This window comes from Neopsephotus bourkii, unplaced genomic scaffold (genome assembly GCF_033783945.1).
Source record: "Neopsephotus bourkii isolate Nb327-2 ecotype Australia unplaced genomic scaffold, CSIRO-AGI_Nbou_v1 NB_610, whole genome shotgun sequence".
Taxonomy (NCBI): Eukaryota; Metazoa; Chordata; class Aves; order Psittaciformes; family Psittacidae; genus Neopsephotus; species Neopsephotus bourkii.
In genome coordinates, this window is record NW_026901110.1 from 223,000 (window position 1) to 249,949 (window position 26,950).

General features: G+C 59.3%; 5 protein-coding genes across 5 annotated transcripts in view; 4 read left to right on the forward strand and 1 right to left on the reverse strand.

Moving 5' to 3' along the window:
- The first annotated feature begins 2,780 nt into the window (after positions 1–2,780).
- On the forward strand, positions 2,781–4,986 carry TGOLN2 (trans-golgi network protein 2). The gene is made up of 3 exons (XM_061351785.1): positions 2,781–2,838; positions 2,939–4,188; positions 4,729–4,986. Exons 1-3 carry the CDS (start codon positions 2,781–2,783, stop codon positions 4,984–4,986), a joined length of 1,566 nt encoding a protein of 521 aa, XP_061207769.1.
- Positions 4,987–9,393: 4,407 nt separating this feature from the next.
- Positions 9,394–16,891, reverse strand: RETSAT (retinol saturase). Its single transcript, XM_061351823.1, has 11 exons — positions 16,679–16,891; positions 15,163–15,345; positions 13,356–13,597; positions 12,184–12,385; positions 11,834–12,031; positions 11,628–11,747; positions 10,957–11,095; positions 10,674–10,783; positions 10,277–10,443; positions 9,846–10,005; positions 9,394–9,560 (listed from the first exon to the last, which is right to left on the reverse strand). Exons 1-11 carry the CDS (start codon positions 16,851–16,853, stop codon positions 9,415–9,417), a joined length of 1,842 nt encoding a protein of 613 aa, XP_061207807.1. The 5' UTR covers positions 16,854–16,891; the 3' UTR covers positions 9,394–9,414.
- Positions 16,892–17,171: 280 nt separating this feature from the next.
- ELMOD3 (ELMO domain containing 3) lies at positions 17,172–22,904 on the forward strand. Its single transcript, XM_061351824.1, has 10 exons — positions 17,172–17,263; positions 17,349–17,418; positions 17,753–17,815; positions 18,336–18,427; positions 18,558–18,681; positions 19,907–20,029; positions 21,029–21,159; positions 22,111–22,187; positions 22,292–22,419; positions 22,697–22,904. The coding sequence occupies exons 1-10, from the start codon at positions 17,189–17,191 to the stop codon at positions 22,870–22,872; spliced, it is 1,059 nt and encodes a 352-aa protein (XP_061207808.1). The 5' UTR covers positions 17,172–17,188; the 3' UTR covers positions 22,873–22,904.
- A 1,612-nt stretch (positions 22,905–24,516) lies between these two features.
- Positions 24,517–25,805, forward strand: ADRA2B (adrenoceptor alpha 2B). The gene has a single exon (XM_061351837.1). The coding sequence runs from the start codon at positions 24,639–24,641 to the stop codon at positions 25,797–25,799; it is 1,161 nt and encodes a 386-aa protein (XP_061207821.1). The 5' UTR covers positions 24,517–24,638; the 3' UTR covers positions 25,800–25,805.
- STARD7 (StAR related lipid transfer domain containing 7) overlaps positions 25,137–26,950 on the forward strand; it is a 36,602-nt gene continuing 34,788 nt past the window's right edge. Inside the window, exon 1 of the mRNA XM_061351839.1 lies at positions 25,137–25,146. The gene's annotated coding sequence lies outside the window, so the exon portion shown is untranslated. The remainder of the gene's footprint in view (positions 25,147–26,950) is intronic.

Below are 26,950 nucleotides of genomic sequence, written 5' to 3' on the forward strand. Positions count from 1 at the left end.
ACTCCTGCTCAGGCTTGGAGGTGACTTTTCTTCATAGGGTGCCCCCCATCACATCCAACAAAGGGGAAAAGGTCGGGGAGGGAATGAAATGAGGAAAACGTGGGTAGAAGATCTGCCCTTTGTGGGTGCTGAGGCGCTGGCACAGGGTGCCCAGAGAAGCTGTGGCTGCCCCATCGCTAGCAGTGCTCAAGGCCAGGTTGGAAGGGACCTTAACGCTCATCCAACCCCAACCCGTGCCCGTGGACCCCTTCCACTGGAGCATCTTGCTCCAAACCCTGGCCTTGAGCACTGGCAGTTATACCTCCATGAGCCTTTAACCCTGGATGCCGCTTCCATGCAGATCCCAGCCCCAGCCTCCTGCACCCATCACCGGGGTCTTATGGCTGGGCCCTGGTTCAAAGCTTGTCAAGAGCAAACCTGTGGTAGAGCTGGTGCTTTCCCTGCCGCTGTTTGGAAGCGGGGTTACTTCTGTCACCTCCATCCTCTTGCTTAATTACAGCATCTCCATCAAGCAGCTCCCCCCCCAGCTCTGGCTATTCACTAATTGAAATGCCTAATGAGGTCCCAGGGGTCTCCTGCAGAGATGGAGCTAATTAGAGGCTGCAGCAGCAATGAGAGGGAGCGTTCCTCAAACCAGGGGGGGGGATGCAGCAGATGTCCCGTTTCCCGGCCCCGCACTGGGCGCTCCATGGGCTCCAGGCTCCTACCATAGCAGCTGGTGCAGAGGCACTGGCTACACTTAATACATTTTAATTAGCATCATTAAATTGTTCCATTTGCTAATTGTTTCTCCTTTTGATCCTTTCTCCTGACCAGATTAGCCCTCAAGGGGAAAGGGATGGGATGGGGGATGCAGGCGCTTCTGACAAGGTGAGGACTTTATTAGCACCGAGTGCCTCAGTTGGTGCTCAATTCCCATCCGGATTCGGGTGTCCAGCCTGGTCTTGGTCATTGTGGGCATCCTCAGAACGAGTCATCCCCAAAAAGCAACATCCCACAAGGATTTCTGGGAAGAGATGAGGCAACCAAGCGAACCTGGCTGGAGTTGAAATGGACTGGAGCTGGTTTAAAGGTGATAAAGGACCAGCAGCTGCCATCACCTGAAAGGGAATTTCCTCCTTCTGCTTTGCAGACAGAATAATCCCCAATCCTCCTCCTTTCCCTCCCAGCACCCCACATCCGTGTTGAAGCCGTGTTGAAGCCAGAAGGAATTTCCTTCTTGTCCACATTGATGCAGCTTCCCGAGGGGGCAGCCACGGAGGTCAGGGCAGGTCACTGCTCCTGTTTATCCCAGTTTAGCCAAGTGCTAAAGGCAAAGGAGCCCGGAGCGAGGCACCAGCGCTGAGCTGATGTCAGCCTCAGGCTTGGTATCTTGGGCAGGATCCCATTCCCAGATGCATTGTTGTACATCCAGAGGAACTTGGCCTCTGTTCAGTTGCTCTTGACTTCCAGGGGGGTGAGTGAAAGCTGCAGTGGCTGGGCATGAGAAACGGCCCCGTTTGTCTGCTTTAAATCGCAGCAAAAGCACTGGGCCAACCGCTCTTGTGTCTCCTTAGAAAGGCAGGAATGGGCAGAACCGAGCTGCTGGGAATGCTGGAATGGGTTGAATTGAATAGAGGATGCGGGGGGGGGGAAAGAAGGCAAAATCGAGCACATAATCCATTGTGCTCTGAGGCCAAGTCAGGATTATTCCCCATGGTATTGTCGCTGCACAGGCCTCATTTGGTTGCATGGTGGATGGTGGTGGGGTATTTTTCCAGGTTTTAGTGTTAAATGGAGCAGCTGAAGGATCTGGGATGTTCCTGTGGTTCCTTCTAGGGACTTGGGTGCATGTCCCTCAGCAGGATGTCATGACAGGGATGAGACACCACGCTCTGGAGTGGCTGAGCACCAAGGATGTTCATCCTGGGTGGAGAGGAAGGCAAATCCATTGATCTGAAAGGAGTGAGGAAACGGGGAGAACAAATTGGGATTGACACTCATAAAGCAAATTACAGAGACCTGATGGTGTGATTCCTGCGCCTGGAAAACTGGTATCAAAGCTCTGGCTTTGGGAAGGACAGGCAAAGAGGCACAAAGATGTGCCCCCATGCCAAAGTCCCTAAAGAGAGGGACACGGACCTGTGCGGGGTCACCAGGCAGCAGTGATGGGCACGGGGAAAACCCAAGCAGAACATCTGGAGATCTTGGGTTTCCCAGCATCCCACAAAAGCCACGGCTCAGCCAACATCTGCTAGAAAAGGGATACAGCAAAGGAATGGACCTGAGGACATCAAATCCACCTGAGGAGCTCAGCTCCTGCCCAGACCACGGCAGGAGGATGACGGATGGATATGGGGAGCTTTCTTTGCTTCATCTGCATCAAGTGCGGGCTGGTTCCCATCCCCGGAGCGGAGCAGAGCGGGAGGCTGGAGAGGAGTGGGATTATCGGTGAAACGAGATGAAATCCTCACGGCTGTTCTGCTGACCGAGGAGGAGGGAGCCCAGGAGGGAGCAGGGACACAACCCATAGGGAGAGGTGGACATTGGGGCTGGATGAGGCATCAGGGATGAGCGATCCTCACAGGGAAGGCGCAAACAGCAGGGAGTCACGCGTGGTTAAGCCCCGCCCCTTAATCTACATAAACCACGCCCACTGCACAGCAAGTCACGCCCACAACGCCCGTACCACTCAAGCCCCGCCCCCTCCGCACGGCTGCTCTCGCCCCGCCCGCCGCGCCCCCGCTGTCGCGACATCTCGGACCGGAAGCGGAAGCGGAAGTGGTCAGTGCGGGGCCGCCATGCTGCAGCGGCTGCTCCTGCTGCTCCTGCTGCTCCTGCTGCTGCTGCGGCTTGACGGTGAGCGGGGGGGGGGGGGCGGCGGAGGGACCGGATCGGACGGGACCGGGGCGGGACGGGAGCGGTGGGGCCGCGGGTGACTGAGCTCTGTGTTCTGCAGCCCAGGGGCAGCAGCCACCGGAGCCCAGCGGAACGGCCCAGGCCGGAGGCGAGAAGCCTGTGGATGGAGCCAACGGGAGCGGAGGGCAGCGCTCCGGAACGGGACAGACACCAGGCGAGGAGGACAAGCAGGGCACGAGCAATGGAGAGGTGACACAGGAGGGCCACGCTGCTGGCGCTGGTAACGACCCACAGAAGCAGAATGGTGGTGGGCAGAAAGGCCAAAGCGGCAGCACGGGTACCCAGGGCAACACACAAGGGGGTGGCGCAGGTGGCAGTGGCCAGACCCAGGGCACCGGTGGCACGGATGAAGACAACAAGGCCAACAGCACGCAGGGTGGCAGCAGTGGTGGTACGAGCCAGAGCACCAACACCAGCAGTAACGACCAGAACGGGAGCAACAAGCAGGACAGCACAACTGAGAACCAGGGCACTGAGGACCAGAGCAACAACCCCAACAGTAACGGCAATACCGGCGGTGCTGACAACACTGCTGGCACAGGCGAGAACCAGGGCACCGGCACTGAGAACAGGAGCAAGACCAGCGACGGTAACAGCGGGAATCAGGTCACTGGCCAGAACACTGACACCGAGAGCCAGGGGAGCAATGCTGAGGGTGGGAGCAAGAATGGGGAGACCAGCAGTGAGAAACAGGGTAGCAAGGCTATCAAGAGCCAGGCCAACAAGAACACTGAGGATGCGAACCAGGCCAACAACCAAGATGGTAACGGTGGGAACCAGGCCAACAGCCAAGGCACCAGCACCAAGGACAAGGAAAGTGATGACAAGAACCAGGAAAACAGCCAGGAGAGTACCAATGGGAACCAGGAGGGTAACGATGGGAACCAGGAGAGTAACGATGGGAACCAGGAGAGTACCAATGGGAACCAGGAGAATAACGATGGGAACCAGGAGAGTGATGATGGGAACCAAGAGAGTAACGATGGGAACCAGGAGAGTGACATTGGGAACCAGGGCAGTGATGGGGGCTCACCGAGGGATAAAAACATGCCACTGCAATCAGCTTCCTCTGCTGGTGAGGACGACAGCTTCTTAGAGAATGAAGAAACCCCCAGGGAGGAAGAGGAAGGGGGTAAAGGCAGCAGCGATGCTTCCTCCTTTGCTAGGGAGAGAGGGAAGAGCCTTCCTTCTCCCAGGGACCAGTCAGAGAGCAGCCACTTCTTTGCCTACCTGGTGACCACTGCGATTATCGTCGCTGCCTTGTACGTGGCGTATCACAACAAGCGCAAGGTGAGAGGCATTGGTTTGATATAATAACACTAATATTATTGTTCAGTTAATATTAAGCCTTGACCCAACAGCTTTGGGAGGAGGAGGGAGGGTGCTGGAGCTGGGAAAAGGGTTGGATCGCTGTGGGAATCCGGTGGCCTCAGCTCTGGTGGTTATTTTCAGCTGAGAGAGGTGAAAAGGAGGAGGTAAGTGATGATACCCCAGTGTTTTCCTGCTGACAGGGAGCTCTCTGGAGCAGGTTGCAGGAGGTTTGTCCTTAAATGGTCTTCACAAGGGATGTAACTGGTTTCTGATGGGTATTTTTTTCCTCCTGTAAAGCTATTTTAGGGGTAGGAGGCAGAAAACAACCTCTTGTTTGCTGTGTGTTAGGCAGACCTCAGGTACCGCCTGCTTCCCATCTGTGCTGGCTGTAGTATTGGCATGCACTTGTTGCAAGTGCTTTGGAACGAGCTTTAGGAAGCACTTGTGTTTGAAGTGAGGAAAAGCTGATTTGGTCGCTGCTGTCTCACTCATCTTGTCCTCGGTTCTCTCTCCCCAAAGATCATTGCTTTTGCTCTGGAAGGAAAAAGATCCAAAAGTGGTCGACGACCCAAATCTGGCGACTATCAGAGACTGGATCAGAAGGTAAAATGTGCCCAAAAGCGGAGCTGGGCAGGTTCTGGGGCTGGTCTGGGTGGTGAACACAGCCCCTTGGCCTCTTGCCCTGGGAATGGGCCTGAAGCCACGCGGGGTTGGGGTTGGAAAGTTGGATTCTTAAGCAAAAGCCCTGCTTTTGGTGTAGAAACAGGGAAGCGCTGAGAAATGGTGGCAGAGCTAACACAGGGTGGAGGATTGGGAGCCCTGAGCTCGGCTGTGCCGGGTCATGGGCTCAAATGGCTTTTTCCCAAGAGGATTTTAGCAGGAAAAGGGCAGGATTTGGGGACTTTTTCCCCCTTGAACCTTTTCTCCCCGGTTGTCCCTGAAGCTGGAAGAGTCTGCAGTTATTTTCTGCAGTAGGAAGAGGAGGAGACAAGGGAAGGAAGCAGGAAGTCACCTGAAGCTGAAGCTCAGGCTTCGGGAAGGCTGTTGCCATGTGGGGGACCATGACAATGCACATTCCAAATGGGATTAGGGATTTTCCCTGTTGCAGTCGAGCAGTGCCCAGCTCAGTGTTGCTGTTGGGAGCAGTGCTCTTCCTTCCCAAACTGCAGCCGTACCTGGCTGGAGAAGCCACCCAAATGCCACGGGGATGGTTTTCCTGCTTCAGTTTCCCTATTTAACCTCACCAGGAATTCCCTGCCTCGTCCCTGGGGCACAGTAGAGCAGGCAGGCAGTTAGGAAGAGCTCATTGGAGACACGCATCCCACTCTGCTTTCTCAGAGCAGAAGAGCAATGCTGAGCTGTCACCTTGCTTTTTGCCTTTCCAGATCTAGCTCACTCCTTGGACCCTCAGCGCAGTGATGGATGGCATTGAAAGCGCAGGAACCCCAGGACACCTCTGCCTCCCCCGCTGTAGCTGTGCACCATGGTCAGGTTCCAGACAGCAGGAAGAAGAAGGGGAAATGCTTTTAGCTTTGCACCTGCACCTCGGTAACGTTCAACCCTTCACTTCCTCATAACGTGTTCCTGCTTTTCCACCTGCCTCAAGATGAAACTCCTCTGGCTTGTAGCCAGCACCCAGCACTTGACAGAGCCTCTGTGGCCAAATGAAATGGAATTTGCCAACTACTGTACTGATGTCTCCTCTTGGGGGAAAGGAATTATATAGAGAGAGATATATCTATCTATCTGCCTGCGAAATGAGCCGTCTGACCCTCCCCTTCCAGAGCCATAGAGCTCTGGCTGCACCCAGCACCTCGAGGCACACGTGTTCTCCTCTTCTTTGGATGCTCCACTGCAGCATGTGACCAACTGCACTGGTTTGGAACTGATCCACTGAGGCCTCTGATCTGCTGTGATTTCTCTCCCTGTCTGTGTGATGAAGACAATGTTGGGCTTTAACATCCAGATTCTTTCTTCCTGCGCATCTTTGACACTTGGGTCGTAGCTTAAACTTCCTCACCTGCATCTTCTGTTCCCCGTGGGGCTCTTTCCTTCCCTGCTCCCTGCTTCTCTCCTCCCTCTCACCCCCCAGAGCTGTTTGCACTGTTTGAAGGGGGCAGCTGCCATCCAGTGCTATGCAGGAGGACAGCTGAGGCTGAGGAAGCTCCCCTTTGTCAGCGTCATTCCACAGCGGTGTAAAGTGCGTGGTAACCCCAAACCATTGGGATGAACAGAACTCGCACCCTTCAAACCTCTTCCTGGGAAGTGCAGCAGGGAGGCCCCAGATGGAAGCTGGAGGAGCCTCCCCACCATGGAGCTCTTGCTCTAGTGCCCTTTCACCCAGCTGAGCTGCTTGCACAAGCCTTGGCAGAGCCTCTTGCCTCCATCACCACGGGACTTCCTCCTCCTCGAGCTGCTGACCAACACGTGAAGGGCTCATGGTGTCACCAGCACATCCTCTTCCTGCTCCTCAGCTCTGCTGGCCCTGGTTTTGAGGGCTTGAATGTAATGAACCCAGCGGCTGGTCCCTTTGGTGCACTTAAACCAGGGTGGGGGCGTCCTGGGGTGCTTTACAGCTGCGTTCATTGAGGAGTTACAGCTCTGAGGCGTTGGCTTCTTATTGCACTTCTACTCCAAAGATGTTTGTGTGATGTTCCCCCAGAGGCCATGAAGTGCCTGCCAGAAGCTAGTTTGGAGACTGGGGAGTGTGAGGTGGAGGGAAGGGAAAGGAAAACAAGGTTAGGAATGTCACCTGGGGGGAATGGAGCTCACTGGGAGCTTCTGCAGCAAGACTCCACTCTTCAGAGATCCCATAGGATAAGCCTGAGGCTCCAGTGGTGTGTGGCTGGTTTATGGGCAGGGTGTGGGGTGGGAGGTGATGGCTTTCACGTGCTGCCCGTGGGGCAGAGCAGTGCGCTCCACACGTGGGATGCCGTGTGCTGCCGAGCTGCTCCCGCAGTGATTTTAGTGTGTGCCCTTTTCCTGCTTTGCCTTATTGGGTTTGATTGAAAACAGATCAACAAAGGGGTTCATTCTGTGTAAATCCCTTTGCTTTTTCCTTCTGGGAGCTGCCCCAGCCCAGGGAGTGTTGGGAATCCCACTGCTGTCAGCAAAGGGAGCCATTGGACCCCAACACCTCAAGCCCAGGTTGGACCAAGCACGAGGAGCTCGTGCATGAGCTGGATGAGGACCTTGGTTTGCTCAGTGCCCAGGCCAGGCTAAACCAGGGGGGTTCACCCTGGATCTCCTGTCCCCATTCCCAGGGGCTCCTGGCTCAATGGGTGCCTCTCAGTACCTCTGTTTCGGGCCAGTGTTGCTCCTTCGAGGCCGGCTGTGGGTTTGAATGAGCAAAGAGCTTGTTTCCTGCTGCACTTTGCTTTGAAGGATCTCAAGTTTTCTATTTCTTTGTACTTTTCTTCCAGTTTCCCGTGTGTTGAAGTCAATAAATGGGTTTAAAACCAAAAAATCAGCGAGTTTTCACCTCTGCTCACAGCGCTTGTGTTCTGAGCACGGGCCCCTTTGAAACCTGGCACCAACCGTGTGGGTTGGTTCCTCTTTGTGCACAAAAAGCCATCGTTTGGGCAAGCCCAGGGCTCCCTGTGGGCTCAGCCTGCCCTTGTGTGACCACCAGACCCTGGGGCCGGATGGAGCCCAGACAGCGGAGTTGCAGCGGTTCTGGTCTGCGGCCCCGTTCCTCTTGAGCGGCTCAGGATGGAGCTGGGTTATTCCTCCTCTTAAAATAGAGCTTAAGCTGCTTGTGCAGGGCTCTGCTGGGCTCCTTCCCGTTGTGTTTCCCCTTTCCCCCACAGGGAGGCTCTGAGGAGGACCCCAGCGCAACCCCGGCTCCTCTGGGAGACTAAAAGGATGGATTGCACCTTCCTGCACCCATCCAGGCCGGCCCTGGGAGCAGATGGGATGGAACAAGGGGAGGAAGAGAAGGTGGAAATGGGGAGTTCAAGTGGGAATTATTTCATCCACACATGGGGTTGTTGGGTACATGAGAGCATGGATCAAAGCACCAGCGCTGGGTGTCTTCAGGGTGATTTCATGGGATCCCAGCCTGGTTTGGGTTGAAGGGGGCTTAAAGCTCCTCCAGCTCCAACCCCTGCCACTGGAGCAGCTTGCTCCAAGCCCCTGTGTCCAACCTGGCCTTGAGCACTGCCAGGGATGGGGCAGCCACAGCTTCTCTGGGCACCCTGTGCCAGCGCCTCAGCACCCTCACAGGGAAGAGCTTCTGCCTAAGAGCTCAGCTCAGTCTCCCCTCTGCCTTCCTCACCAGGTAATTCCCATCTCCCTGAGCCAGTGCCACCCCCTGCGCACCCTGCCTGCTCCAGGGGGTGTTTCCCAGCTGGTTTTAGTGCTTCATTTACCTGTTTATGGCCTTTCTCTCATTATTCCTTCCCAAAACAGCCCGTGCTGGTGCCCCACTCCCACCCATGGGCCTCACCTGCATTCCCCCTGCCCTGAAGCCGCTGTCCCCCATCCCCGCCTGCTGCTCCCGCATCACGAGGCCCAAATCACAAGATGATGAGGATGCTTTTATTAACTCCTGCTCTCCCATCCTATCTCTGGAGAGGGCTTTGATCCTGGTCCCAAGCTTTTCCCAGGCTTGGAATCAGTGTTTGCACAGGCCATGGGGGGTGGCAACGCCATGGGGCTGCACCCCACTCCTTGGCACTGCTCCGGGAGCACCACGCACTGTTGCTCTTTAGCTTTAATCCCATCTGAAATCCGTCACACCCAGCTTTGGCATGTGAGGATTTGCTTAATCCACCACTTCGGTGAGGCAGGAGCTGGTTCCTGCCTGAAGGACCATGCCCATGAGCTCCTCCCAGAGCCTTTGGGCCCAATTTAGCATCAGAAAGGGAGGAAACATCCCCATTGATGGATGCAGGTGGAGGGTGATGCTCCCCCAGTGGTCCAGCACCTCTCGGACAGTGGTGGGGATCAAACAGCCCCTAAGCACTGGTGGAAACGGTTGGGTCTGGGATTGCCTTGACCTGTACACGGAGACCCCTGTCCCTGCACCAGGATGAGGGGTTTGACCTTGGGAGCGTGGCAGGGATCAGCACCGGAGGTGCACAAGGTCCAAAGCAAAGGGCCTGGAAACGGGACCAGTGCCCTCCCCCATGGGGCTGGCGCCAGAGAGGGAAGTGCTGCAGGTGAGAAGGAGGCAGCGGGATGGGAGGCCCCGGTCCCGGTCCCTCAGTCCCTCTTCCTGGTGCTCTTGGCCTCCGTGCGCCTCTTGAGCCGCTCCATGTCGATGTAGAGGTTGCGCCCCAGGACGGAGCTGGCGCAGATGAGGGCTCCCTGCAGGGCTCCGGCGAAGCCCTCCACGCACAGATCCTGCCCTGGAATCGTATGGGAACAGCAATGGTCCCATCTCCTCCATCCCCAGCTCATCCTCAGCGCCGCTTTAGCATCACCATCCCCAACCACCCTGCTCGCCCCCTTCCTCCTTCCCAACCACTCCCAACACCAAGCACGGTGACAGCACCCGGGAGCTGGAAGAGGCTCAGCCCTTTCCTCCTCCCATTGGGTCCATGCAACTGGGATGTGCCCTTGACTCACTGCAGGGCTGGAGGCTTCCTGCCCTCACATCCCCAGTGGGGTCCTCATGGTGCTGGGCACGGTACCTGTTAGGTAGAGGTTGGGGACAGGCGTCTGCGCCCTCACGGCTGCGATGGCTTCAGCCTGCAGCCGGGCCATGTCGTGGTTAACGCCATAGAACTCCCCTTTGGGGCTGGCGATGTAGTGCTGGTTGGTGAGGGGCGTCCCGCTGGACAGGTACTCGATCTGCAGGGGACAAAGGGACAACGCGGTCTGCAGGGACTGGGGGGTGTCCCAGCCCCAGAGAGCTGCGTTTGTGGGGTGCGGGTTGGGATGGGGTTCACTGCACACCCTACAGTGGTTCTGGCCAAGCTTGGTGCCAACAGGACCATCCTTCCCCTGCATGTGGGGATGTGTTGGTGGCACCTCGCATCCAGCTCCTACATCCACTGGATGGGGCTGGGGAAAAGAGAACCAGGAGAAGAGCTGGAGCACCCCAGAGCCCCCATTTCCTCACCCTGTCCTCGATGCGAGGGTACAGCTTGAAGACAGTCTGCATGATGGTGTCCACAAAGGCCTGCTTCAGCTCCTCGTAGTCATCGCCTCGCTTATGGACCTGCTTGTCCTGCCACTCCTCAAACCACTCGTACCTGGCGAAGGTCACGACGACCAACGTGGATTTACCTGCAGAGGGACAAGGTTGGGGTTGGTGTCCCCCTGTCCGCCCTCATGACACCATCACACCCTCCCCATGTGCCCTCTGTGGTCCCACATCCTCCACGCAGGCCCCTTGGAGACCTCTTTCCATGAGCAACCTGCTCAGCAGCCCTGCCCATGGCCAGGTGAGGAGCCATAAACCCAACCGAGTCCCCAAGTGGTTTCTAGGGAATGCATGGTTGGGTTCCAGCCCTTACCCGGGTGCCTCCTTTCCCACGTGGGGTCCTTGGTCGATGGGCAGCTCACAAACAGCACAGGGATGCTCTTGGCAGCTTCTTCCCTGGATGAGGACAGGTAGCGACTCATCCTGCAGGGAGATGCTGAGGTTGGAGGAGGGTTTGGCCCAAACCTTCCCCATAGGACTTGTTTTAACCAAACCCCCATGCAGTGAGCATCAATCAGGAGCCTTTGAAGCGTCACCACCCTGGAATTCATCTCCTTACGCTTAACAGAGCACATCCAACGTGAAGCCAAACCTACATTTCATCCAGGTCATGTCCTTGATACAGGTAGTAGTTGGTGGGCTCCAGGCCCAGCTCTTCTTTGGAGCCATTAAGACCTACAAAGATGGTGAAACCCCCTTCGCCGTGCGTCACCATGCGGAGCTGGGACTGGATCTCTGGATACAGAGGGGAGAAGGGGAAAATCAGGATTCCCAGGGATCCCCAGCAATGGAAAGGGGGTTTCTGCTAGAAGCAGCCCCATTCCTACCTCCATTGCTGCCTGTAGAACTGACTCACCTCTTGGATTCATTGAACCCAATCCTGCACGTGTTGAGTGCTTGGAGACCAACCATATGGGTGCCCACAGTGCCCCCACCCAACCATGCCCTTTCCAATGCATCACCAAGGCTTCGTGCCACCACTAAACCCAACGTTACGTGGATGTTCCACCGACTGCCCCATGGTTTGGGGTGCTCTGCTGTGCTTTATAGGGAGATGGAGCAGCAAAGCCAAGGCTTTGCTAACCATGCCCAGGTTGGGTGAGCTCCATTCGGTTCTATTCAAACCCCTGGGGTGAAATGCCCGGTTGGGGTGGTGTTTGGAGCAACAAGGTTTGAGGAGGTCTAAGGACCAATCTGAAGGATTCTGCTGTGGTTTGGAGTAGGATTAACCCCATCAGCCCAATGAAACCCAATGGTGCTGGGGTACCAGGCAATGCCCTCGCCTCCACCGGCAGGAGCCGTTCGTAGGTGTTGAAGATCCCAGCATCCGAAATGATGATGGGAGCAAAGATGTTCACCAGATCCTGACCCTTCTTAACGCTCACACCTGGAAAGGGAAGGTGGGAGAGGAAGGTATGGCTCAAAGCAACCCCACAACGGGGAGCAGCCATGGGTGCCCCATCCCATACTCACCACAGGCTTTGCCCTGGGAGTCCAGCAGGATCCTCTGCACTGGTGCCCTTCCGAACACGTTGCCTCCAGCTTTCCGGATAACGGGAATGATGTGGAAGGCGATTTCCCCAGCCCCTCCTTTGGGATACCATGCCCCACACAGGAAATGGTCCACCAGGATGCTGTGCATGGAGAAGCTTGCCTTGGAGGGCACCACTCCTGGGGAAAGGGGTGAGAAAGATCGGGTGAGTTTGTGCCAACCCATGGGGGTTTGGGGCTCATCCTAAAGGTGGGAGGATGAGGAGAAGCCTTGGGTGCTCTGCAGGGAAGGGGGGGTGTGGGAAACAGGGAGCGCGCACCCCGGTACCTACCATAGGTGGGGAAGATGTAGCTGAGGACAGCCCGGAGCTCCTGGTTGGGTGTGAGCGCATCCACCACATCCTTGAGGCTGCGTGAGGCCAAGCGGAGGAAGGGGCAGAGCCGGGGGAGCAGCCCCGAGCGGCAGAGCAGCGCCGCCAGTGCCCGCGGCAGCACCTTCAGCAGCACCAGGAGCAGGACCCCTCTGCTGACGCTCTATGGGATGGAGGAGCCTGCTCAGGGTGGGCTCAGGGGCATCTCTGCCCCTTCCAGGGGCTGCGAGGGTGCTGGGGCACAGGGTGCCCACAGGAGGTGTGGATGCCCCATCCCTGGCCAGGTTGGACACAGGGGCTTGGAGCAAGCTGCTCTATGGAAGGGGTCCCTGCCCATAGTTGGAACTGGATGAGCTTTAAGGTCCCTTCAACCCAAACCAAGCTGGGATTCCATGATTCTACCCAATTCACTGCTTGGCTGGCAGAGACAGCAGCATCCCAGGCTGCTTTGGGCACAGGGAGCTTTCAAGGCACAATTAACACTACATCAGCACTGGTTTGATAACGACTGCAATCACCCCATGGGGAAGTCCTGGAGCATCACAGTACCACAGCATCACAGTATCCCAGTATGTTAGAGATTGGAAGGGACCTCAAAAGCTCATCCAGTCCAATCCCCCTGCTGGAGCAGGAACACCTAGATAAGGTTACACAGGAACGTGTCCAGGCGGGTTCTGAATGGCTCCAGAGAAGGAGACTCCACAGCCTCCCTGGGCAGCCTGTTCCAGTGTTCCGTCACCCTCACTGAGAAGGAGTTTCTTCTCCAGTTTAAGTGGAACCTCTTGTGTTCCAGTTTGCACCCATTGCCCCTTGTCCTATCATTGTTTGCCACTGAGAAGAGCCTGGCTCCATCCTCGGGACACTCCCCCTTTATATATTGATATACACTATGGATGTATTTATATCACCCCACGGAGGTGCTGGACCTCATGGGTGTCCCCGCACACCCCATGTGCCCATGAGCATCCCCACAGAGGGGAGTTCAAACTCCAGGGTTCTGATGCAGAAAGGGGACATGGGGCCGGGCAGGGGCAGGCTGTGCCACAGCACCACATGCACTCGCCCAGTAGCTGAGTATTGGGGGGCAACCAGACCCAAAACCATGCCCTGAAGTGAAGCAAACCCCCCTTTACCTGCACCAACCGCTCGAACTCCTCAATAGCAGCCGCCTCATTGGGGAACTGCTGCTTCAAGCCTTGGAAGTAGCCCTCCCGTCCCGAATAGAGCCGATAGGTCCTGGCGCTGCCGGGCTCCCCCAGCACCACGGTGTCGAACACAGGAGGGAGCGGGACCCATTCCAGCTGCCCCTCCGTCAGCTGGTCCACCAGGAAGCGCAGGCTGGTGCCCTCCTGCATCTGCCCCACGTAGTGGATACCTGCAAGATGCAGTTCCCTTTTGTTTTATAGGGGGGTCCCTTTGTTTTCACGCCCCCAGGATGCACAAGGACCCTCCGCTTATTTTCCCACGTGGAAGAGAAAGGGAAAAGTTGCTTTAGGTCAATGGGGACAGTGCTCGATGCCATGGGTTTCAGCATCTTTTGGGAACGCTGCTCCACGGTGCTGTTCTTCCTGCCTGTGTGGCTGTAAATCATTAATCCCAATCATCAATGATGCAGAGCTGGACTTTGTCTTGCCCAAAAGGCTTTGTGAAGGGAATACGCCCTCAGGTGATATCCCCTGCCCAGAGGAGCTGTGGATGCCCCATCCCAAGGCCAGGTTGGACGCAGGGGCTTGGAGCAAGCTGCTCCAGTGGAAGGGGTCCCTGCCCATAGTTGGAGCTGGGGGAGCTTTAAGGTCCCTTCAACCCAACCCAGTCTATGGGGAATTCTGCAGAAGAGGGCTGGGTCCATGGAGTACCAGGAGCGGTTGGGGTCAGGGGTGTGAGCGGCCCTGCCTTGCCCTCTGGCAGGAGGCTTTTGGGGTGTGGAACCCACAGGATATCACGTGCTCATGCGGAAAAGCACTTGTATAACCCAGGCTGGGAGCAGGGGGGGTGCCATGGGGCGATGGATGTGATCCCTGCCATGGGGCTATGGATGTGATCCCTGCCATGGGGCGATGGATGCAATCCCTGCCATGGGGCTATGGATGCGATCCCCACCATGGGGCTATGGATGCAATCCCTGCCATGGGGCTATGGATGCGATCGCCACCACGGGGCTATGGATGCGATCCCCACCAGGGGGCCATGGACGCGATCCCCACCAGGGGGCCATGGACGCGATCCCCACCAGGGGGCCATGGATGCGATCCCCACCAGGGGGCCATGGATGCGATCCCCACCACGGGGCTATGGATGCAATCCCCACCACGGGGCTATGGATGCGATCCCCACCAGGGGGCTATGGATGCGATCCCCACCATGGGGCTATGGATGCGATCCCCACCAGGGGGCTATGGATGCGATCCCCACCATGGGGCTATGGATGCGATCCCCACCATGGGGCTATGGATGCGATCCCCACCATGGGGCTATGGATGCGATCGCCCACGGGGTATGGAGCAATCCCCACACGGGGCTATGGATGCGATCCCCACCACGGGGCCATGGATGCGATCCCCACCAGGGGGCCATGGATGCGATCCCCACCAGGGGGCCATGGATGCGATCCCCACCAGGGGGCCATGGATGCGATCCCCACCAGGGGGCTATGGATGTGATCCCTGCCATGGGGCTATGGATGCGATCCCCACCAGGGGGCCATGGATGCGATCCCCACCAGGGGGCCATGGACGCGATCCCCACCAGGGGGCCATGGATGCGATCCCCACCAGGGGGCCATGGATGCGATCCCCACCAGGGGGCCATGGATGCGATCCCCACCAGGGGGCCATGGATGCGATCCCCACCAGGGGGCCATGGATGCGATCCCCATCACAGGGCTATGGATGCGATCCCCACCAGGGGGCTATGGATCCGATCCCCACCAGGGGCCCGTACCGGTGTCGAACTCGAAGCCCTTCTCAGTGAAGGTGTGGCAGCAGCCCCCCAGCTTCCCGTGCTGCTCCAGCACCAGCACCCGCCTGCCCGCCTTGGCCAGCAGTGCCGCGGCTCCCAAGCCCCCGATGCCGCTGCCCACCACGATGGCATCGAGCCGCTCCGGCACCTTGTCTGCAGAGAAAACTGGGGGGGCACAGGACACAACACACACACGGGGGGGGCATCTTCAGTGGTGGGATGCGGCACCCCCCCCCCAGGGCATGGGCATGGTACCCAGGGCTGACCTCCGAATGTGTGCTCGGGGGGGATGGAACCGGTGTGGGTAATGCCCCACTGTGCTGGGGGTGATGCTGGTCCAGGGGGTGATGCTGTGCTGGGAGGTGGAGGGGGGAGGACCCGGTGGAGCTGGGATGGGGGGGACCCATAAGGGATTGGGGGTCCCACTGGGGAATGAGGGGTTGGACTAAGGGAGGGGGGGCTCCTACCAGGGGATACAGGGTCCAACTGGGGTGTTAGGGATGTCCCATTGGGCACTGAGGGATCCCACCATGGTCTGGGGTTGGGTCTCACTGGGGATTAGGGGTCCCACTGGGAGATGGTGAGATCCCACCAGGGTATTGGGGGTCCCACTGGGGATCTGGGGGTCCAACCGGGGATTGGGAGGTCCCACAGGGTGATCGGAGGTCCTATGGGGGGGTCTCACTGGGGAATTGGGGTCTCACTGAGGTATTTGGGGGGGTCCCACTGGGGATCTGGGGGTCCAACCGGGGATTGGGAGGTCCCACAGGGTGATTGGAGGTCCTATGGGGGGGTCTCACTGGGGAATTGGGGTTCCACTGAGGTATTTGGGGGGTCCCACTGGGCATTTGGGGGTCCAACTGGGGATTGGGAGGTCCCACAAGGTGATCGGAGGTCCTATGGGGGGGTCTCACTGGGGAATTGGGGTTCCACTGAGGTATTTGGGGGGTCCCACTGGGGATCTGGGGGTCCAACCGGGGATTGGGAGGTCCCACAGCGTGATCAGAGGTCCTATGGGGGGGTCTCACTGGGGAATTGGGGTTCCACTGAGGTATTTGGGGGGTCACGCTGGGGTTTGGGGAGTCCCATTGGGGTACTGGGGGAAGGACCCAATGGAGGATGAAAGGGTCCTACCGGGGTTTGGAGGGTCCCACTGGGAGACTGGGGGGTTGTACTGAGGGATGGAGGCTACCAGGGGGGACATAGGGTCCAACGGGGGTATTAGGGAGGTCCCACTGGGCACTGGGGGTTCCCACAGCGGACTGGAGGATGTTGAGGTCCCACCAGGAACTGGGAGGTCCCATCGGAGATTGCGGGTCCCGCAGGGAGATGGGAGGTCCTATGGGGGGATGCCCACTGGGGAACGGAGGGTCCCATTGGGGTACTGGAGGGGTCTCATTGGGGTGTTCGGGGGTCCCACTGGAGGATGAAGGGGTCCGGGTCATTGGAGGGCTCCCACGGGGGTACTGGAGGTGCTGGGAGGGGGGGGGTCCCGTACCTGTCTTAACGACCGCCCTGCGGACCGCCTTGTCGGTGACGAGCGGGGCTGGCGGGCGCCGGGCATCGGCAGCGAAGGGGCTGGGGCTGCCGGCGGAGCGCAGCAGGAGCCAGGCGAGGGAAAGGAGGGGAAGGAGGATGAGGGAAGCGAGGCAGAGCAGCGCGTACAGCCCCATGGCACCGGGACCTTCTGCTGCCGAGCGCCGGAACCCAGCTCCGCCCTCGGGGGAATGGGCGGGAGGCACCGCACCGCTGGGCGCTGGCACCGAGCCCCGGGACCTGCCATCGAGCCGCGGGGGAGCGCTCGCTTTCCGCGCGGTTTGACCCTCCGGGGCCGCCGTCCCCTCCCCGCGAGGTGCCTGCTGGGAGTTGTAGTCCTGCGGGTGACCCTGGGGATAGGACAGCCTACAGCTCCCAGCATGCACTGCGCGGCGGCGGAGCCGGGCCTGGGCTCTCCGCGGTTCCGCCGCTGCGGGGCCGGGCCCGTTCCGGTTCCCTCTCCCCGCAGGGCATGAGCGGAGGCGCCGGGGGCTCGGAGCGGCCCGAGGAGCTGCAGCGGTTCCCCCCACCCGGCAAGTCCCTCCCCGTGCGTGTCCCCCGGCCCCGGCGGGGAGCGCTCGCGTTGCGGGGCCCGCTCCGGTGGGTGACGCCTGTCCCCGTGTCCCCCGCAGCTCTCGGCTCTGCGGCAGAACGGGCTCCTGCAGGCGCTGGTGCAGGGAGCGGAGCCGCCCGCGGGTGATGGTGAGTGAGTGCGAGCTCCGGTCCCGGGGGAGCAGAGCCCCAGGAGCCCTGCATGGATCGCGTTGGCTCTGCCCCGGAACCTTGGGTGCTTTGGGATGGAGGGAGCTTAAAGCTCCTCCAGTTCCAACCCGCTGCCACAGGCACCGTCCCACCAAACCCGTCCCTGTGGCAAGTGCTTGCATCCCAAACCGTTCCATAGGGAAACCTCGCGGCTCCTCAGCCGGGGTTTATCCCTAGAGAACGGGAATCCTGCCCTGAGCAGCCCTGGGAGAAGGGAGCAAATCCCCCCCCTTCCCTCCATGGGTCTCTGATGCCTCCTCTCTTCGTTCATTAGAGATCAGTGAGGAGCTGCAGCGAGCGCGGGAGGAATGGGAGGCTGTGGAGGAGATCCAGTCAGGTACAGCTGGCAATGGGATAAGGGGTGAATGGGGAAGGCTGGGAGGGGAGAGTTGGGGAGCTTGGGAAAGAGCCCAGCGGGAAGGGGAGGGAGGATCCCCAGGTCCTCACCCTCCTGCTGGGAGCAAGCTCTTGGCTGGGAATCATGGTTGGAAAAGAGCTTCAGGATCACCCGGTCCAACCCTTACACCAGCACTGCCAAGGCCACCCCATGGCACTGAGGGGGTGTGAGCACCTGCAGGGACCCTGCCAATGCCTGAGCACCCTCTGGGGCAGGAATTGTTCCTCAGCTCCATCTAAACCTGCCCTGGTGCAGCTTGAGGCCGGTTCCTCTTGTCCCATCCCTTGTTCCTTGGGAGCAGAGCCCAGCTCCATCCTCCTGTCAGGCAGTTGGAGGCAGCCATCAGGTCCCCCCTGAGCCTTCCCTTCTCCATCTGAACCCCCCCAGGTCCCTCAGCTCTGTGCTGGGATGGAGGAGCTGGGGGGGTGGGGGGGGTGACCCCATTCTCTGCCCCCCACAGGGCTCGGGGGGACACCGGCGGTGCCCACAGCCCCCATCTCCTTCCGGGAAGCGCTGCGGTTCTTCGAGACCTCCGAGCTGGGCGAGTGCAGGGTAGGGGCAGGGCCCCACCATGGGGGGAGCTTTAGTAAGTAGGAGAGGGGAGAGGCAGCTCCCTCCTTCCCTTTGCCCTTCTCTCATCCCCATTCCCCATCCCTCATCCATCCCCGTTCTCTCCCTACAGAGGAACCTGCGCCCACCCCGGCGCAGGCAGGGCCTGGCCGCTCTGCTCCGCTTCCTCTTCGGGCCCCCCCGGCTCCAGCCGCAGCTGCGGGGGGAGCAGGAGCTGGCCCTGGCCATGGCCCAGTGTGAGTGGCTCCGGGGGACGTGGTCCTGCTCTTCCCTTCTCCATCCCCTTCTCTTTGCACCAGCACCAGTGCTTGGCTGCGGCATCCGTGGCCAGCCAGGCTGGGGGGGTTGGTTCCGTCTCCACCGTGGCTCTGTGTGGGTGCCAAGGGGCAGGTTTTGGGTGCTGAGAAGTGGGTTGAGGTGCCAAGGATTGGGGATTGGGTGCTGGGAGGTGGGTTTGGGTGCCAAGGGACAGGTTTCAGGGGCTAGAACTGGGTTTGGGTGCCAAGGAGTGGGTTTTGGATGGCGAGGGATGGGGTTTGGGTGCCAAGGGGTGGTCTTTTTGAATGCTGACAGGTGGTTTTGGGTGCCAGGGGGTGGGGTTTTGGTCCTGAGGGGTGGGTTTGGGGTGCCAAGGGGCAGGTTTTTGGGTGCTGAGGGCTGGGTTTTGGGTGCCAAGGGGCAGGGTTTTGGGTGCTGAGGGGCAGGGTTTGGGTGCCAAGAGGTGGTTTTGAGTGCCATGGGGCAGGTTTTTGGGTGCTGAGGGGCAGGTTTTGGGTGCCAAGAGGTGGTTTTGGGTGCCAAGGGGCAGGTTTTGGGTGCCAAGAGGTGGTTTTGAGTGCCAAGGGGCAGGTAGGGGCAGGGTTTGGGTGCCAGGAGGTGGTTTTGAGTGCCAAGGGGCAGGTTTTTGGGTGCCAAGGGGCAGGGTTTTGGGTGCCAAGGGGCAGGTTTTGGGTGCCAAGAGGTGGTTTTGGGTGCCAAGGGGCAGGTTTTTGGGTGCTGAGGGGCAGGGTTTGGGTGCCAAGAGGTGGTTTTGGGTGCTGAGGGGCAGGGTTTGGGTGCCAAGAGGTGGTTTTGAGTGCCATGGGGCAGGTTTTTGGGTGCTGAGGGGCACGTTTTGGGTACCAGGAGGTGGGTTTGGGTGCCAAGGGGCAGGTTTTTGGGTGCTGAGGGGCTGGGTTTGGGTGCCAAGGGGCAGGTTTTTGGGTGCCGAGGGGCAGGTTTTGGGTGCTGAGGGGCAGGTTTTTGGGTGCTGAGGGGCAGGTTTTGGGTGCCAAGAGGTGGTTTTGGGTGCCAAGAGGTGGTTTTGGGTGCCAAGGGGCAGGTTTTTGGGTGCCATGGGGCAGGTTTTGGGTGCCAAGAGGTGGTTTTGAGTACCAAGGGGCAGGTTTTTGGGTGCCGAGGGGCAGGGTTTGGGTGCCAAGAGATGTTTTTGGGTGCTGAGGGGTGTTTTCTCTCCACCAGGTGCCTTGGATGACAACGAGAGCGTGCACATGAGGATCCTGCAGACCATCTACAGGAAACTCACCCGCTCCCACCTGGGCTGCCCACGCTATGGAGCGCACTGGGAAGAGCTTGGGTTTCAAGGTAGGGCAGAGGGAGAGACCTCAGGAGCTCCCTGTGCTGGGAGGGATCACACTGGTCCCATTCCCTCCTTCACAGGTGGGGTGCAGACACAGGGTAAAGGGTTTGCTGCTTGCTCTCCTTTGTTCCCAGCTGCTTCCCAGGGTGATTTCATGGGATCCCAGCCTGGGTTGGGTTGGAAGGGACCTTAAAGCTCCTCCAGCTCCAACCCCTTCCACTGGAGCAGCTTGCTCCAAGCCCCTGTGTCCAACCTGGCCTTGAGCACTGCCAGGGATGGGGCAGCCACAGCTTCTCTGGGCACCCTGTGCCAGCGCCTCAGCACCCTCACAGGGAAGAGCTTCTGCCTAAGAGCTCAGCTCAGTCTCCCCTCGGGCAGGTTCAAGCCATTCCCCTTGGCCTGTCCCTACAGGCCCTTGTCCCAAGCCCCTCTCCAGGTTCCCTGCAGCCCCTTTAGGCACTGGAGCTGCTCTAAGGTCTCCCCTTCTCTTCTCCAGGCTGAACCCCCCAGCTCCCTCAGCTGTTCCTCAGCACATTTGTGCTCCAGGCCCTTCACCAGCTCCATGGTGTCCTTAATGCTCTTCATTAGGGCTAATGAGCCGTGGCCCATTCCCTGGCCCAGGCCAGGGCTCTGTCACTGAGGTGGCCTCAGCTGGGGAAGGAAAACAATGTCATTAAGAGACCCAGGGTTATTAAAGGTGTCACAGCCTCGCCTGCACCTTCTGCTTGACTCCATAGACAAAGCCTAAACCCAGCAGCTCCTGTAGCCCCACAGCTGGCTTTAGGTGATGCTTCACATCCTTTGGGGCAGATCGAGCTTAATTCCTGGAGCAGGGTTGGGAATGGGCCCATGGGTGAGGGAACAACAGGGAGGAGGTAACAGGGAGGAAACCCCTTCCAAAACCTGCCCTAAGGATGCAGTTCCTGAAGGGATTTGCCAGGGTTTGAGTGGTGTCAAAGCCCATGGGAGCAGGTTGTGACTCCAGGTTCATCCCACCCTTCCAGGCACAGACCCCGGGACAGACCTGCGAGGCACAGGGATGCTGGCCTTGATGCAGCTGCTCTTCTTCGTCATGGACCCTCAGATGCTGCCTCTGGCTCTGGACATCTTCAAACTGTCCCAGCACGAAACCCAGGCAGGTCCTCCCGTGGTGGTACCTCCCTTAACAATTCCCAATGCTCCAAGAGTTGGGAATCACAAAGATCCAAGTGAAAAATGGGAGTGAGTGGAGCCTGTCTCCTTAAACGTGTCTTAGGGATAGCCTGGATCTTGTCCTACAGCATCCATCGGGGCTGTATCCTCAGGGCCGTTATCCTGCCCCATGGATTTCTCTCCTGCAGGCAGCATCCCATGGGTTTCACAGTACCCCAGTATGTTAGAGATTGGAAGGGACCTCAAAAGCTCATCCAGTCCAATCCCCCTGCCGGAGCAGGAACACCTGGATAAGGTTACACAGGAACGTGTCCAGGCGGGTTTGGAATGGCTCCAGAGAAGGAGACTCCACAGCCTCCCTGGGCAGCCTGTTCCAGTGTTCCGTCACCCTCACTGAGAAGAAGTTTCTTCTCCAGTTTAAGTGGAACCTCTTGTGTTCCAGTTTGCACCCATTGCCCCTTGTCCTATCATTGTTTGCCACTGAGAAGAGCCTGGCTCCATCCTCGTGACACTCCCCCTTTATATATTGATATACACTAATAAGGTCACCCCTCAATCTCCTCTTCTCCAAACTATAGAGACCCAGCTCCCTCAGTCTTTCCTCATAAGGGAGATGCTCCACTCCCTTCATCATCTCAGTTGCCCTGCGCTGGACTCTCTCCAGCAGGTCCCTGTCCTCCTTAAACTGAGGGGCCCAGAACTGGACACAATATTCCAGATGGGGTCTCACCAGGGCAGAGTAGAGGGGAAGGAGAACCTCTCTCGACCTACTAACCACCCCCTTCTAATACACCCCAGGATGCCATTGGCCTTCTTGGCCACAAGGGCACATTGCTGGCTCATGGTCACCTGGTTTGGGGCGGTGTGGAAGGGCTGGAGGTTGTGTGGACCCCTCAGCGAGCTGGGATTCCCATAACACTCCCTTCTCCTGCAGGAATTCCCCTTTGGCATCATGTCCGTGAACATCACCCGCATCGTCCTGCAGGCCCTGCGGGAGGAGCGGCTCTCCCGGTGCGTTCCAGCCGTTCCATAGCCACACCAGCAAGGGATTTGGGGATCTGGAGCTGCTTCCCGATGCTCCAGACCCTAACTCAGCCCCTCTGCACCTCTTGCAGGGAGTGCAACCGCCGGCAGCAGGTCATTGCTGTGCTCAACGACCTCTATGCAGCCGCCTTCCTGCGGCTCTACTGCGTCTGGAAGGGGCAGCACAAGACCATCGCCGACTCCTGCTTCCTCCTGAAGGGTTTGTGTCCTGGATATTCCTCCTCCTTTCCCAAGGGAAGCAACCCAAGGCTGAAACCAGCATGGTCTTAGTGTCCTGCTTCTAACCCCCAACCACTCCTTGTTTCATCTTCACCCCGGGTTTCCCTTATGGGGGGACCTTGGGATGGTGCTGAGCTCGGCTGGGCTTTGGTGAGGAAAACGGGGTGGCCTTTCCCAAGGGGATCTGTAGGGACAGCAGCTTTAGAGCATCCCTGACCCCATCCCCGCTCTCCATCCTCACACGTTGCCCTCCTCAGAGCTGGAGTTATCCACCAAAAGGAAGCCGAAGCAGCTCCTGAAGTCCCTGGAAGCCTTCGTGAACCGTGGCCCCACAGCCGAGGGTCCTGACCCCGCATCCCCTCCATCCCCATCCAGCCGGGAGCTCAGCTTCACCGGTGTGTGTGACCTGGAGGGTGAGCCCCGGCTCGGCTGAAACACCAGGAGAGGATCCATAGGGAGAGCCTGGACCGGTTATGGGGCTTGCTGGTGGGCACAGGGCGAGGAGAGCGGTCCCTGGCAGAGCCAGGAGCTTGGAACGCCACCATGGGGAGAGATCCCATGGCACAACCCCCCTGAACCAATCCATCCACGCTGGAATCTGTGGATGTGAAGGAGGAAAACGTGGATGCGAGGGTGCATTTATCACCCATGGGGCTGGGATAGTTCATGTGTGCGTCCCACATCACATCCGTACCCCCAGTTCAGCAATGCTGGAGCATGGGGATGCTGTTCCCAAGTCCAGCCCTGACTCCAGCAGCACCACTGGGTGTTAACAGCTGGGTGCTGGGGACAGCTTGTCCTCTGCACGCTGGAGTCCCTGGGCTGTCCCTGTGTGTGTTGGCACTGACAGAAGTGATTAAAAGGAGGAAGAACAGACTCGAATCTGATGCTTTGGATGGGAAAGAGCCTTTGGGACTCGGAGCTGTTTCTGGGCCTGTGGCTGGAGCGTGGGGAAGGGCAGAGGGGGGTTTGCTGGGGTCAGATGCGGGGCTCCAAAGGGCCTAAGAAGGGAGGAAGAAGCCCAAACTGGGAGGTAAAAGGTGCTGGGGGGGACCCGGGGATGTGGGGCCGGGGGGGGGGGAGCGGAGCCCAGTGCGGCCCCACCGGGTCCCCCCCCTCCCGGTTCCGCCCCAGGGGCGGTGGCTGCTTCATCCCCCCCCCCTTCCCATCCGCGTCCGCTTCAAACCCCGCGGAGGAGGCGCTCGGCAGCGCAGAGCCCGCGGCAGCGGCATCGATCCCAGCACCGGGAACCGGGAACGGCACCGGCACCGGTACCGGTACCCGCAGGGACGGGCAGCGGCACTGACAACAGCGGCAAGAGGTGGGGTGCGGGCAGGGTAACGGGGGTGCAGACAGAGAAAGCGGGGTGCGGGCAGGGCAGGGGGGAGCCAGCAGGGTAAAGGGGGTGAGGGCAGAGTAAGGGGGTGCAGGCAGGGTAAAGGGGGTGCAGGCAGGGTAAAGAGGGTGCCCAGGGCGGGGGAGCGGCAGGGTAAAGGGGTGCAGGCAGAGTAAGGGGGTGCAGGCAGGGTAAAGGGGTGCAGGCAGGGTAAGAGGGTGCAGGCAGAGAAAAGGGGTGCAGGCAGGGTAAAGGGGGTGCAGGCAGGGTAAAGGGGGTGCAGGCAGGGCAGGGGGTGCAGGCAGGGTAAAGGGGTGCAGGCAGGGTAAAGGGGTGCAGGCAGGGTAAGGGGGTGCAGGCAAGGTAAGGGGGTGCAGGCAGGGTAAGGGGGTGCAGGCAGGGTAAAGGGGTGCAGGCAGGGCAGGGCAGTCAGTAAGGGGGTGCAGGCAGGGAAAGGTGGTAAAAGGGGTGTGGGCAGAGTAAGGGGGTGCAGGCAGGGTAAGGGGGTGCAGGCAGGGTAAAGGGGGTGCAGGCAGGGTAAGGGGGGTGCAGGCAGGGCAGGGGGTGCAGGCAGGGTAAAGGGGGTGCAGGCAGGGTAAGGGGGGTGCAGGCAGGGTAAGGAGGGTGCAGGCAGAGTAAAGGGGGTGCAGGCAAGAAGGGGGGTGCAGGCAGGGTAAGGAGGGTGCAGGCAGAGAAAAGGGGTGCAGGCAAGGTAAAGGGGTGCAGGCAGGGAAAGGGGCTGCAAGCAGCGCAGACAGCCCATCAGGCAGCATGGCAAGGGACACCAGTATCCCCCAGCACCCCGTGTCCTGGCCCCCCCGCACCCCACGGCACCGCTGAGCACAGCATCCGCATCCATCCCCATGGACACAGGCTCTGGGAGCACGGGGAGCCCCCCGGGGGGGTACTCGATCCAAGCCACCGCCGCCATCGCCGCCGCCATCACCTTCCTGGTGCTCTTCACCATCGCAGGCAACGCACTGGTGATCATGGCCGTGCTGAGCAGCCGCTCGCTGCAGGCACCCCAAAACCTCTTCTTGGTGTCCCTGGCGGCCGCCGACATCCTGGTGGCCACCCTCATCATCCCCTTCTCCTTGGCCAACGAGCTCTTGGGCTACTGGTACTTCCAGAGGACGTGGTGCGAGATCTACCTTGCCCTGGACGTCCTCTTCTGCACCTCATCCATCGTTCACCTCTGCGCCATCAGCCTGGACCGCTACTGGGCCGTGAGCCGGGCCGTGGAGTACAGCGCCAAGCGCACGCCGCGGCGCATCAAATGCGCCATCCTCACCGTGTGGAGCATCGCCGCCGCCATCTCCCTGCCGCCGCTCGTCTACAAGGGCGAGAAGAAGGCGGCGGTGGTGGTGGTGGGCGAGCGGCCGCAGTGCAAGCTCAATGAGGAGGCTTGGTACATCCTCTCCTCCAGCATCGCCTCCTTCTTCGCCCCGTGCCTCATCATGATCCTCGTCTACCTGCGCATCTACCTGATCGCCCGGCGCCGTCACCGCGCCCGCGTCACCAAACCGCCGCCGGTGCCACCAAGCATCCCCGCGGCGCCCACCGCGGTACCACCACCACCACCGGTGGACAGGACCTCACTGCTGAGCCTTAAGGAGCCACCCGCATCCCCCAGTGGTGGGGCTGGGACATCCCCACCGCCCATTGGACCACGCAGGGACACGGTGGCCACCGGGACGGGGCGGGTGATGCTGGTGCCGCGCGCACCGGTGTTGACCCCATGGAGGAGGAAGGCTCAAGTGAACCGGGAGAAGCGTTTCACCTTCATCCTGGCCGTGGTCATCGGCGTCTTCGTGCTCTGTTGGTTCCCCTTCTTCTTCCTCTACAGCCTGGGCGCGCTCTGCCCCCGGCGCTGCAAGGTCCCCGATGGCATCTTCCGGTTCTTCTTCTGGATCGGGTACTGCAACAGCTCCCTCAACCCCGTCATCTACACCGCGTTCAACCAGGACTTCCGCAAGGCCTTCCGGCGCCTGCTGTGCCGCTGCCGCGCCACGACGCCATGGTGAGGGGCTCCCGCATCATCACCCCCCCCTTCTTCTTCCTCCTCATCCTCCTGCCTGTGTTCAGTGTTGGGTTGAGCTTTGAAGCCCCCCAAAGTGATGATACCCCCCCCGCCGTCTCCATCACTGCTTGTTGCCTGGTTTCCATGGGGACCACGCACAGGGAATGGGGGGATTCATCCCAAGAGACCCCCCCCCCCCCCAAAAAACCCATTTTATTTAACAATAAAAACTATTTTGGAATAGGAAAACCATTCCTTTGTTATCAAAGGCAGGGTGGGGGGGTGAGCGTGTCGTGTGTGCCCCCCCCATCCCCATCCCTTGGGGATAGGAGCAGGAACACGATGTCTGGGGTGGGGGGGGGGGTTATTTATGGCAGCACCATAAATTATAGAAGGAAGAAATAATAATGATAATAATGAATTAAACACAAGTGAGGAACCAGCTGCTGGCCCTGAGGGCGTTCAACCCCCCCCTCCGGGGCCCGGTGGGGATTCGCGGGAGGCTCGTATAGGGGTTGTGCTGCCCGCCTTGGGGCTGCGTTTCAAGAGGGTTTGTGGGTTGTGACCCACAATTGGGTTGGGGTAGCCCATAGCAGTGTGGTGACCACCACTGTACTGTGACCCACACCACTGTATCGTGACCCACACCACCGTATCATGACCCACACCACCGTATTGTGACCCACACCACCATATCGTGACCCACACCACCGTATCGTGACCCACACCACCGTATCGTGACCCACACCACCGTATCGTGACCCACACCACCGTATCGTGACCCACACCACTGCATCGCAACCCACACTGGTATAGTGAGCTGCATGACAGTGACCTACACCACCATATCATGCATGACCCACATCACCATATCGTGACTCACATCACCGTATCGTGACCCACACCACCACATCATGACCCACATCACCATATCGTGACCCACACCACCCCATCATAACCCACATCACCATATCGTGACCCACACTACCATATCATGACTCACATCACCATATCGTGACCCACACCACCCCATCATGACCCACATCACCACATCATGACCCACATCACCATATCGTGACCCACATCACCACATCATGACCCACATCACCATATCGTGACCCACACCACCACATCATGACCCACACCACCCCATCA